Source organism: Aotus nancymaae, unplaced genomic scaffold (genome assembly GCF_030222135.1).
Source record: "Aotus nancymaae isolate 86718 unplaced genomic scaffold, 86718_ANA_hifiasm-v0.15.2.pri h1tg000041l, whole genome shotgun sequence".
Classification (NCBI taxonomy): Eukaryota; Metazoa; Chordata; class Mammalia; order Primates; family Aotidae; genus Aotus; species Aotus nancymaae.
The window spans coordinates 20,870,430-20,883,429 of NW_026988455.1; the positions used below are offsets into that span (position 1 = coordinate 20,870,430).

The 13,000-nt window shown below is 44.4% G+C and overlaps 1 protein-coding gene across 4 annotated transcripts in view; it reads left to right on the top strand.

Moving 5' to 3' along the window:
- FGD3 (FYVE, RhoGEF and PH domain containing 3) overlaps positions 1-13,000 on the top strand; it is a 61,863-nt gene that overhangs the window by 11,597 nt on the left and 37,266 nt on the right. For 2 of the 4 annotated variants that reach the window (XM_064361563.1, XM_064361564.1), the window contains exon 1: positions 21-769. The exons of the other annotated variants lie outside the window; for them this stretch is intronic. In XM_064361563.1, the coding sequence (XP_064217633.1) occupies positions 227-769 (543 nt within the window). In that variant the 5' untranslated portion in view covers positions 21-226. Of the gene's footprint in view, positions 1-20; positions 770-13,000 lie in introns of those variants that run through there. 4 annotated transcript variants of the gene reach the window in all.

Consider the following 13,000-nt stretch of genomic DNA (forward strand, 5'->3'; position numbering starts at 1 on the left):
ACGGTGCTCACTGCCGACTTCATAAAACTCCTGGGAGGAGACAGTGTGAGTGGGGAAACTTTTTCTCAATGGGAAACTGAGGCACAGAGAGCATGGCATCTGCCTGGGGCCACCCACGGGGCGTGGCACAAGCTGAGTCCTCTGTGATCTTCAGGACAGGGTGAGGCAGAATCTGTGACGTCCGCAGTGCAGTGTGGAGACCAGAGCGGACCGTTCCCACAACACGATGGAGCTGCTTGGAGGGAGTTCATTTGCATTCTCATTAGCATTTTTGGGGCTCTTAGCTAGGTGCTGGGATCAGGGGAAGATGGAGAGGCAGCAGATGGCCACAGGCTCAGAGAAACTGTGGGGCTCGGGGGAGCACAGCATGAGTAAGCTGCCAAATGACCGGGTCCTGGGAGCGTTTTCTGGGTCAGGCTTGCTGGCTCCTGGGTGGGGATGTTGCTGGCTGATGTGGGGGCTATCAGGAGACAGGCTGGCAGGTGAAGGGCAGCCTGGTGCCTGGACCACTGTGGGCCGGCTTTGCAGAGACGAGGCCAGGGCTGTGCTGAGCCCAGGCTTTGTCATCACTCGGTGTAGGAAGGAGCAGGAGGCAACTGCCATTGACATGATGGTTTGTCATCCTCAGTTTCCAAGAGAAAGGGGCACATCACACACACTGTGGAGCCGCGGGGAAGCCCAGCGTCGGTCAGGAGGCAGAGGGTTCAAGGGGGAACTGTGGGCCCGAGATGATAATGTGGTTTCTGCAGGAAGGAACGGGCAAGGCAGGGTAAGCAGGCTGAGGATTGGCTGGTGTGAATCATTTCAGTGGGTTCTGGGGCACAGGGACTGTCCCTGGCTGTCTGGTACCTGCCCTGGGGTGAGGAGGGCAGGGGAATATGGCCCAGAGTATGAGGGTTCCATAGAGGGGTGGTGGGTGTGACTCTGGGTGGCTTGGTCTGCATTGGAAAGGCGAGTTTGCAGGGCAGTCCAGGCCTTCATTCTCTCTAGGAGGGGCAGTCCCTTCAGGGTCAGAAAGGCCAGATGTCAGCGCATCAGAACACAGACAACAGAAGGCCTGGTGAGTCCTGGCCGCACCACCCACAGCTCCAGGGGTATCCCGAGCTGACTGCCCAGCCTCCTGAGTGCCGGGGACAAGGCAGATCCCAGGCCCAGCCCCTCAGGTTCTGGGCGTGCACAGGGCCGGAGGCTTATGTGAGGAAGGCCAAGATCCCACTGTCCGGAATAAGAAGTTTCTGACGCTTGCTCTGGTGCTTCCGTCACCGACAGGAATGAGTTTGTCTCCTCCCTCAAGGGGTGCCTGGACAGAGCGTACTCTGTCACACACCAGCCTGTCCTCTGGGTGAGGCACCATGCAGGAGCCTTGGGGCCTGGAGCCTCCTCCACCCCACTCGGAGGAAGAACACGGCTTCAGCGTGGGGGGGTGATGGAGGGGAACACACGCCAAGCCAGTGGGCCAGGCTCTGCACCACGAGAAATTAGCCAGAAGCAAGCTGAAACGTAACACAGGAAAGGCGTTGGGGAAAGGTTAAGGATGCTTCAGCAGCACACTTCTTGGCCCCAAAATCACCCAGCTCTCAGGGGCACGTGGGGTTGCCTGGGTCAGGCATGAACCTGCCACTCATATGGAGACAGCAGGAGTGCTGAGCCTGGAGCCACATGATAGGGCAGGCGGGGCTGGGCTGGCACCCCTAAACGAACGGGGGTTTGACCCCATCCAACTCTCTCAGGAGCACTGTCTCTGGAGGGCTGTCCGCCCATCCCACCCTGGCCTTCATGTTTTTAAAGGGAGCATCTTTCAAGGTTAGGTAAAATAATGGGAGGATTAATTAGACTTAACCACTTAGTACCTTGCATTCCTGTCCTTGGTACATGGTGCGGGGAAGGCCTCACGAGTGTTGGGGACACCACTAGCTTGTGTGTCCTTTCAGGGCTGTGCGTGGGGAAATTGGTGAATGGGGGCTTTTTTACAAATACAGAAATTGAGGCACAGAGGGGTTGAGTTATGAGCATGGGATCAAGATGTTACAGGCTGAGCCCTCATCTCTCCCTGGTTCCCCTCTAGGCTTGTCCCTGTGAAGGAGCCCCCTGGGAACACCACTTTGCTCCCCAGAACCTGGGAGGTCCCCATGCCCTGCTACAGTGTTCCCCAACCCCTTCCCTGCCTGCTCTGAGCTGGACCCCTCAGTCCCTCAGGAACTGTTCGCTCCTCTCTATTCCCCTAGCCCCACCCTACCTGGTGCCCCCATCCCCCCACAGCATCCCCTCATCCTGACACAGCTATCAGAAACCTCCTCTCCTTTTCCCATTGCCTGGGCACTGAGGCCTGACCTGAAGACCCTAGGCTGGCACAGACGCCTCCCCAACCTCATCTCACCACCGGCCGCAGAAAGGGCCTTTTTCACTGCTAGGAACTCTGATCTGTGCCACCTGCCTAGAGGCCTGTGGGATTCTCGGCTGCCCTGTCCGTGGGTGCCACCCTGGCTAATTGCTTTGTGCAATTTCCCCACTAACCTGCAGCTGCTGAAAGGGACTCTCATGGCCTCTGTCCCGAGGTGTGGGTCAAAAGGACTCAGGACCCAGTCTGTAAACAAACACGAGTAAGTCAACCCCAGATTATTGAATAAGGTGAAAAACGCAAATCCAAGACAAAAGCACTTTTTCACAAATAGGTTCGAGCAGGGTTCAGTATTGGAGGTCTGGCCCCAGGTGTGGGGGAACATGGCTCCATCTGGTGACCAGCGGCTGCCTCGGGCTGCAAGCTTCTCGCGCCTTCTCTGTGGAAGGCGTTTGGCAGACCAAGGGCGAGGAGGCCACTCGGCACCCAGAGGCCAGACTGCAGCGGAGCCCCTGCGCACCACCCTGGGATACACTTCTCTTTCTTTTTCTTTCCTCTTCCCTTTTCCCATGCTTTAGCTTAAGCGGCCTGGTCTTGCTAAAAATATAACACAGGAGGCTGTAAGGGGAAGCTGAGGCTCCAGGATAGATTGTCATTTAACCCTGTAAATGAAAAATAAAATCCTTAGTCCCCCACCAAACTGAAACAAAAACAGACCCCAGAAAAACCTTAAAAACTTGAGTTTCCAGCCATGATGGGATGGGAGGTGGGTTTTACTCCCTCCTTTTTGCAGTTTAGACACAACTGACCAGCATTAATGTTAAAATAGAGATCAGAAGGCTGACAGACAGACTCTTTGTGGCAATCAGATACCAAATTATAAACAGGACCAGGCAGTGTACACACTCTACACTTAAAGAAGAAACTATATTCTAATAGCCACGAGGTTTTTCTTTTTCTTTAGCAGCTAAACAAGCAATAAGCAGTATTAAAACAATTGTAGCCCCACCAGATGCTGACTGGCTGACCCCCCTGCTCCAACCCCCACCCCACCCCCGTTCCACCAGCTATAACTGCAGCCTTGATTGGACAAGAGACTGATTCAGTAACTTTCTCCCAATAAGAAGACCACTGACTATGTTTGGACTGGCTCTGGCCAGTTTGCAGAGGCTGCACATTTGCGTGCACTTGTGTCCTGAAAAGACCTTTTGCATATAAAGCCTGATTGTAATATATTTGAATGTTAAGGGTCCACCCCAAGATGAACATGAGTTGCATGTTACACGCATGCTGGTTCAATACACATGCATCAGGACTATCTTCATAAATATCCATAGCTCCTCTGCAACCTGTTGAATATGTATACTTGGCCAACCTGTTCAGCTTAAATTCCTGTCCAGACTCTCCTCCTTAAAAGTGCTGTCTCTGGTCTTGACTGGCTACCTTGGAGGCTGTAATCCTTTATAAAGATAAATCTATAGATTTTTTTAAGGCCAAGCACAGTGGCTCTTGCCTGTAATCACAGAACTTTGGGAAGGTGAGGCGGGCAGACCACTTGAGGCCAGGAGTTCAAGACCAGCCTAGCCAACATGGTGAAACCTCATCTCTACTAAAAATATAAAAAGTAGCTGAGCGTGTTGGCACACACCTGTAGTCCCAGCTAGTTGAGAAGCAGAGACAGGAGAATCACTCAAACCTGGGAGGTGGGGGTTGCAGTGTGCCGAGGTCACACCACTGCACTCCAGCCTGGGCAACAGGGTGAGCAAGACTCCATCTCAAAACAACAATAACAAAAAAATCTGTAGATGTTTTTTCTCTTTTTTCTCTTTGTCTAAATGTATAGATTTTTTTCTAAATGTTGTGATTTTTTGTTTTTTTGAGACGAAGTCTGGCTCTGGTTGCCCAGGCTGGAGTGCAGTGGCATGATCTCGGCTCACTACAACCTCTGCCTCCTGAGTTCAAGCAATTCTCCTGTCTCAGTCTCCCGAGTAGCTGGGATTACAGGCGTGCATCACCATACCCAGCTAATTTTTTGTATTTTTAGTAGAGACAGGGTTTTGGCCAGGCTGGTCTTGGACTCCTGACCTCAGGTAATCTGCCCGCCTCAGCCTCCCAAAGTGCTGGGATTACAGGCATGAGCCACCGCACCTGGCCTAGTCTTTCACCATTGAATATGATGTTAGCTGTGAGCTTCTCATATGTGGACTTTATTAGATTGAGGCAGTTTCATTCTGTTCCTAGTTTGTTGAGTGTTTTTATCATGAAAGGATGTTGAATCTTTTCAAATGCTTTTTCTGCATCAATTGAGATGATCATGTGGCTTTTGTCCTTCATTCTGTTAATGTGATGTATTACATTAATTGATTTTTGTTATATTGAACCATAGTTGCATTCCAGGAATAAACTTGGTCATGGTGATTAATCCTTTCAATGTACTGTTGAATTTCATTTCCTAGTATTTTGCCGAGGACTTCTGCATCAATATTCATCAGGGATATTGGCCCGTAGTTCTATTTTCCTGTATTGTCTTTGTGTGGCCTTGGTATCAGGATAATGGTGGCCTCATTGAATGAGCTTGGAAGTATGCCCTCCTCTTCAATTTTTTTGGAAGAATTTCAGGATGATTGGTTTTATTTCTTTTTAAAATGTTCATAGAATTCATCAGTGAAGCCATCTGGTCCTGGACTTTTGTTTGTTTGGAGGTTCTTTGTTACTAATTCAATCTGCATACTCATTACTGCTCTTTCAGATTTTCTATTTCTTCATGATTCGGTCTTCCTAGGTTGTGTGTTTCTAGGAATTTATCCGTCACTGTTCATAGCATTCTCTTATAGTCCTTTTTTTTCCTGTGGTATCTCTTGTAATATTCCCTCTTTCATTTGAGTTGAATCTTCTCTCTCTCTCTTTTTTTTCATTTTGAGACAGTCTATTTAAAAGTCATGACATTTAGGAAAAAATCTATACATTTAGACAATTGCTTGTTTGTTTGTTTGTTTTAGATAGAGTCTCACTCACTCTGCTGCCCAGGGTAGAGTATAGTGGTGCAATCTCGGCTCACTGCAACCTCCACCTCCCGGATTCAAGCCATTCTTCTGCCCCAGCCTCCTGAGTAGCTGAGATTACAGGCATGTGCTACCACGCCCAGCTAATTTTTGTATTTTCAGTAGAGATGAAGTTTCACCGTTTTGGCCATCCCAAACTGCTGGCCTCAAGCGATCCACCTGCCTCGGCCTCCCAAGTGCTGTGATTACCCATGCCCGGCCTCTTTTTTCTTAGTTAACCTAGCTAAATATTTGTCAATTTTTTTTGCTCTTTTCAAAAAACCAACTTTTCACGTTGTTAATTTTCCTATTGTCTTTTTGTTCTCTCTATATAGATATCTCTGTATGTCTGATCTTCATTACTTCCTTCCTCCTGCTAGCTTCAGTTTCAGTTTTCTCTTTGCTTTTGAGTTTCTTGACAGGCAGAGTTAGATTGTTGATTCAAGATTTTTCTTTTTTAAAAAATGTACGTGTTAAAAAAAAAAAGTATGTGTTTATAGCTGTAAAATTCCCTCTTAGCACTGCTTTTACTGCATTCCATAAGTATGTTGTGATTTCATTTTTTTCTTTTATCCATTGGCTGTTTAAGAATGTGTTGTTTAGGCCGGTGCGGTGGCTCAGTCCTGTAATTTCAGCACTTTGGGAGGCCAAGATGGGTGGATCAACTGAAGTCAGGCATTTGAGACTAGCCTGGCCAACATGGTGAAACCCCGTTTCTACTAAAAATACAAAAGTTAGCCAGGTGTGGTAATGAACACCTGTAATCTCTGCTACTCTGGAGAGTGAGGCAGAAGAATTGCTTGAAAGAGGGAGGTGAAGGTTGCAGAGAGCCGAGATCACGTCACTGAACTCCAGCCTGGGTGACAGAGCAAGACTCCATCTTAAAAAAAAAAAAGAATCTGTTGTTTAATTTGCACGTCTGTGGATTTTCATTGTGTTCTTGATTTCTAGTTTCATTTCATTATAATTGAAAAAGATAGTTTGTATAATTTCAGTCTTTGTGTGTTTGTTGAGACTTGTTTTATGCCTAATACATGGTCTCTCCTGGAGAATGTTTCATGTACACTTGAGAAGAACATTTATTATGCTGTTTTTGGGCCGCCTGTTCTGTAATTGTCTGGTTCAACTGCCTGTAGAGTTGTTCAAGTCCTCTATTTCCTGATTGATCTTCTGTCTGTTTCTTCTATTGGTTTATTGAAAATGAGATATTAAAGTCTCCTAATATTATTTTGCTGCTCTCTATTTCTTCCTTCAATTCTGCCTAAGTTTCCTTCGTATATTTAGGAGTTCTGAGGTTTGGTGCATAAATATTTATAATTGTTACATCTTTTTGGTGACTTGATCTTTTTATCACTACATAATGTGTTTCTTTGCTTCTTGTAACAGTTATTTTTTTCCCACTTGTCAGCAGTGATTCTTTTTTTCTAAGTGACAGAGGGTAACTGTACATATTCCTAGGTTACATAGTGATGTTTTGATACATATAATACGTAGTGATTAGATCATGGCAATTAACATAGCCATCATTTCAAACATTTATTATTTCTTTCTGTCGGGAACATTCAATACCCTCCTTCTAGCTGTTGAAACTATATACGATACTATCGTTAACTACAGTCATCCTACAGTGGCATAGAACACTGGAACTTACTCCTTTTATCTAGCTGCAATTTTATATCCTTTAGCAAATCTCTCCCTATGCCTCTCTTCCTCCTACCCTTCCTAGTCTCTAGTATTCTCTTGCTGTACTGTTTACTTCTGTGAGATCAACTTTTTTTAGCTTCCATATATGAGTGAGAACATGTGATGTTTAACTTTCTGTTCCTGGCTTATTTTGCTTAACTAAATGTCCTCTAGTTCCATCCATGTTGCCACAAATGACGGGATTTCATATTTTTATGACTCAGTAGTATGGCATTGTCTAGCTATACCACATTTTCCTTATCCATTCAACTGTTGTTGGGTACCCAGGTTGATTTCATGTCTTGGCTACTGTGAATAGTGGTGCAATAAACACAGAGGTGCAGCTGTCTCTTCAAAATACTGAGTTCCTTTCCTTTGGATAAGTGTCCCGTAGTGGGATTGGTAGATCATATGGTAGTTCTATGTTTTTTCCTTCTTTTTAAAATGTTTATTCTTTTTTTAATGTATCTATTCTTTTTTTTTTTTTTTTGAGACAGAGTCTCACTCTATCACCCAGGCTGGAGTGTAGTGGCGCGATCTTGGCTCACCACAACCTCTGCCTCATGGGTTCAAGCGATTCTCCTTCCTCAGCCTCCTGAGTAGCTGCCCAGGCTGGTCTCGAACTCCTGACCTCAGGTGATCTGCCCACCATGGCCTCCCAAAGTGCTGGGATTACAGGCATGAGCCACAGCTCTGGGACTTTTTTTTTTTTAAGAGTCTTGTTCTGTTACCCAGGCTAGAGTGCAGTGGCAAGATCACAGCTCACTGCAGCCTTGAACTCCTGGGCTCAAGCAGTCCTCCCACCTCAGCTTCCCAAGTAGCTGGGACTACAGGCATGCAACACCACGCCTAGCTAATTTTTAAAAGTTTTTTTGTAGAGATAGTGTCTTACTGTGTTGACCAGGGTGGTCTCAAACTTCTGGACTCAAGTGATCCTCCTGCCTTGGCATCTCCAAGTGCTGGGGTTACAGGTGTGCATCACCGTGAGGAACCTCCATACTGTTCCCCACAGTGGCTATACTAGTTTACATTCCCACCAATAGTGTATGAGAGGTACCTTTTCTCCACATCCTTGCCAGCCTTTGTTATTTTTTGTCTTTTGGATAATAGCCATCCTAACTGGGGTGAGATGCTTTCATTGTGGTTTTGATTTGCATTTCCCTTATGATTAGTGATTTTTTCAACATTTAAAAATATATTTGTTGGCCATTTTTACATTTGCTTTTGAGAAATGTCTGCTCAGATTATGTGCCCATTTTTAAAATGAATTGTTTGGGCTTTTCTGCTGATGAGATGTTTTAGTTCTTGGTATATTCTGGATATTAATTTCCTGTCAGATGAACAGTTTGCAAATATCTTCTCCCATTCGGTAGGCTGTCTTTTCGTTCTGCTGATTGTTTCCTTTGCTGTGCAGAGGATTTGTAGTTTGATGTAATGTAGTTTGTCTGTTTTTTTCCTTTTGTTGCCTATGCTTTCAAGGCCTTATTCATAAAATATTTTCCCAGACTAATGTCCTAAAGCATTTCTCCTTCCTGCCTTCCTGCCTTCCTTTCTTTTCTTTTCTTTTTTCTTTGTTTTTTTTTCTTTTGAGAGTCTCACTCTGTCGCCCAGGCTGGAGTGCAGTGGCAGGATCTCAGCTCACTGCAACTCCCGCCTCCCAGGTTTAAGTGATTCTCCTGCCTGAGCCCCCCAAGTAGCTGGGATTACAGACATGTGTCACCACGCCTGGCTAGTTTCTGTGTTTTCTTTTAGTAGCCTTCAGGTCTTAAGTTTAGGTCTTTGATCCATTTTGAGTTGATTTTTGTATCGGGTATAAACCAAAAATAAACTTTTTTGCGGGGAGGGATGGAGTCTCTTTCTGTCGCCCAGGCTGTAGTGCAGTGGCGAGATCTCAGCTCACTGCAAACTCTGCCTCCAGGGTTCAAGCGATTCTCCTGCCTTAGCCTCCCGAGTAGCTCAAACTACAGGCAGGTGCCACCATGCCCGGCTAATTTTTTATATATTTTAGTAGAGACAGGGTTTCACCGTGTTAGCCGGGATGGTCTCAATTTCCTGACCTCATGATCTGCCTGCCTCTGCCTCCCAAAGTGCTGGGATTACAGGCCTGAGCCACCAGGCCCCGACAAAAAATAAGCTTTTAAGGTCCCCCAGCCATCTGAATGAACCCCTTTCCTCTGCCAAGGGTATTCCAGAGTTAACCTGAAAAATGGGTTCAGGTCATGAGAGAAGGGAGTCTAACATGCCTCATTATGTCCTCCCCTCTTTTAGAATTCAGGAAAAGCCAAACAGCATTTAACATCAACACAGACCTTAAGTTTGATAAGAAACATTTACAATCTATTGTTTCAAGCCTGCTACCTGGAGGCTTAATCTGCATGATAAAACTTTGGTCTCCACAGACTTTTCATTGCAACCCAGACATTCCTTTCTATTGATAACTCTTTCAACCAATTGCCAATTAGAAAAATTTAAAATCTACCTGTAACCTGGAAGCCCCCCTACCCCAGCTTCAAGTTGTCCCGCCTATCTGGACCGAACCAATGTATATCTTAAATGTATTTGATTGACGCCTCATGTCTCTCTAAAATGTATAAAATGTAGCTGTGCCCCAAACATCTTAGGCACATGCTCTCAGGGTCACCTGGGGGCTGTGTCACAGGCCGTGGTCACTCATATTTGGCTCCGAATAAATCTCTTCAAATATTTTCAGCTGGAGGGGAGAAAGGGAAGGTATGTTAATCCACATGTTGCGAGAGAAAAGGAGCTGGTAGGCAAATAGTCAATTATGTATTCATCTGTTGCTCAGTAAATCTGCACTTTACATAAAATGAGGTAAATAGGGCAGCCACCTGTGGAGATATTTAACCTTTCATCTATAGCTGTCTGGTTAGGAACAAAAGGAAAGGCAGTTTCTCGCATGACTCAGCTTTCAGCTTAATTTTTTTCTTTTGGCATCATGAATTGAAGTCCTGAGTTTTCATTTTCCTTTTGCACCTTGTAGAGATTTTGTACCTCCCACATTAAATTTATTCCTAGGTATTTATTTTGCAGTTATGGTATGTGAGATTGCCTTCTTGATTTCTTTTTCAGCTAGTTTGTTGTGTATAGAAACACTACTGATGTTCGTATATTGATTTTGTGTCCTTCACCCACTGGCCATTCAGGAGCATGTTATTTAATTTCCATATATTTGCAGAGCTTTGAATGTGTCTCTTCTTATTGATGTCTAGTTTTATTCCATTGTGGTCAGATAAGATACCTAATATAATTTTGATAAAAAAAAATCTGAGACTTGTTTTGTGCCCTAATATATTGTCAGTCCTAGAGAATGTTCCATATGTTCACGAGAAGAATGTGTGTTCTGCAGCTGTTGGGTGAAATATTCTGTACATGTCTGTTAGGTTTATTTGGTCTATGGTGTAAATAAATCTGATGTGCCTTTGATTTTCCATCTAGATGATCTGTCTAATGCTGAGAGTGGGGTGTTGAAGTCTCCAACTATTATTGTGTTGGAGTTATACCATTCCCTTTATATCTAATAATATTTGCGTTCTATATCTAGGTGCTCTAGTATTTGGTGCATATTTACAATTACAATTATTATATTCGTCTCCTGAATTGATCCCTTTATTATTATGTAATGTCTTCCTTTGTTTCTTTTTACAGTTTTTGACTTGAAGTCTTCTTTATCTGATATAAGTATAGATACTTCTGCTTGTTTTGGGTTTCTGTGTACGTGGACTATCTTTTTTCATCCTTTCAGTTTATGTAAGTCTTTACAGGTAAGGGAGTTTCTTGTAGACAACATATAGCTACTTATGTAGCTTTTCATCCTTAACTTAAAAAAATTTTTTTTCATCCTTAACTTTGAGTTTATGTATATCTTTACATGTAAGGGGAATTTCTTGTAGACAGCATATAGTTGGGTCTTGGTTGTTTTAATCCATTCAGCCAGTTTATTTTTTAAATGGGGGAATTTAATCTATTTACATTCAAGATTATTATTGATTGGGGAGAACTTACTCCTGTTATGATACTGATTGCGTTCTGGTTGTTTTTTATACCCTTTGTTACTTACCTCCTCTCATTATTTATTTTTGCAGTTGAGTGGTTTTCTGCAGTGATAAGATTTGATTCTTTTTTCCTTTGAATATAAGCTTTACCAGTGAGTTTTATAGTTTTACATGTTTTCATGACGGTGTTTGTTGTCATTTCACTTCCAGGTATGAGACTATCTTGAGCATTTCTTGTAAGACTGGTCTAGTGGTGATGAATTCTCTTATTTTTTTGCTTGTCAGTTAAAGATTTTATTTCTCCTTCCTTTCTGAAGAATAGCTGGGAGGATTGCTGGAGCTCCTCCTGGGTGGCATTGGCAGACTGTTCTTTTAGCTGAAAATGTGGCACTGAGAGTTGGTTTCCCTGCTATGTAGGACAAGAGTCACTGCTAATCCTGGGCCCAAGCTCTGTACAGCTGCGGTTGTGGCATTCAAACACCCATGTGGTCTTGGTGGAATGGAGATGGAGCCCCAGTGCTGGAGAGGTACAGTAGCTACTTCCTGGAGCACTCTGGAGGTGGCTCTGGTCTCAGGATGATGCCATGCCACAGCAGCTTGGTTCACAGGGGTGGCTGGGGGATGGGGAGTGCACACTTTGTGATCCTAATTGGGGCAATGTGGCTGTATGGATTCTCACAACTCTCCAAACTGGGCTTGGGGCTTGCAAGGACTGTGGGATTCTCTTGTGTTGTACTTTTTCACTGCAAAGGGAAGTCCCTCCTGACTCTGGATAGATCCTATCTGGGTGGAGGGAGATGGGACTGCTGGAGGCTGGGTGCCTCCACACTGCTCTCCTGGGCTTTCAATCATCACAGGTGCATCTCTACTCCACCACTCATTCCAGCACCAGTCAAATCTTAGTCGTTTGTGCCTTAGTCCTTTCTTGGGGTGAGGGGAGGAATGCCAGGTGTTTCTAGTCAGCCATCTTGCTGATATCACTCTCCTTTTTTTTTTTGGAGACAAGGTCTCACTATGTTGCCCAGGATAGCCTCAAACTCCTGGGCTTAAGTGACCCACTTCAACCTCCTGAGTAGGTGGGTCTATAAGTGTACATCATTGCATCCAGCCTTCTAATAGTTTTTGCTATAAAGTCTATTTTATCTAAGTGTGGCTGCTCCTGCTCTCTTTTGGTTACCATTTGCATGAAATATCTTTTTCCATCCTGTCACTTTCAGCCTATGTGTGTCCTTATATCTAAAGCGAGTTTCTTGTCAACAGCATATAGTTGGAGGCTATTGTTTATTAATTAATTAATTTATTTATAACTACACTCAAGTCCCAGGAGGCTGTTATTTTTAATCTATTCAGCCAATATGTCTTTTGATTGGGAAGTTTAATCCATTTATATTTAAAGTAGTTACTGATACGAAAGGACCTACTACTGCCATTTGGTTGTTTTCTGTATGTCTTATAGGTTGTTTGTGTCCTTCCTTTACTCTCTTACTGCCTTTGTGTTTCATTGAATTTTTTTGTAGTGATATGCTTTTATTTCCTTCTCATTTCCTTTTTTTTTTGAGATGGAGTCTTGCTCTATCACCAGGCTGGAGTGCAGTGGTGCAATCTCAGCTTACTGCAACCTCCGCCTCCTGGGTTCAAGCAATTCTTCTGCCTCAGCCTCCCAAGTAGCTGGGACCACAGGTGTGTGCCACCATGCCTGGCTAATTTTTTTGTATTTTTAGTGGAGATGGGGTTTCACCATGTTGGCCAGGATGGTCTTGATCTCTTGACCTTGTGATCCACCTGCCTTGGCCTACCAAAGTGCTGGGATTACTGGCATGAGCCACTGTGCCCAGCCCCTTTTTTAATCTATAAATATTTTATTTGTGGTTACCACTGCAGTTACATAAAACATTTTAAAGTTATAGCATTCTATTTTAAACTAA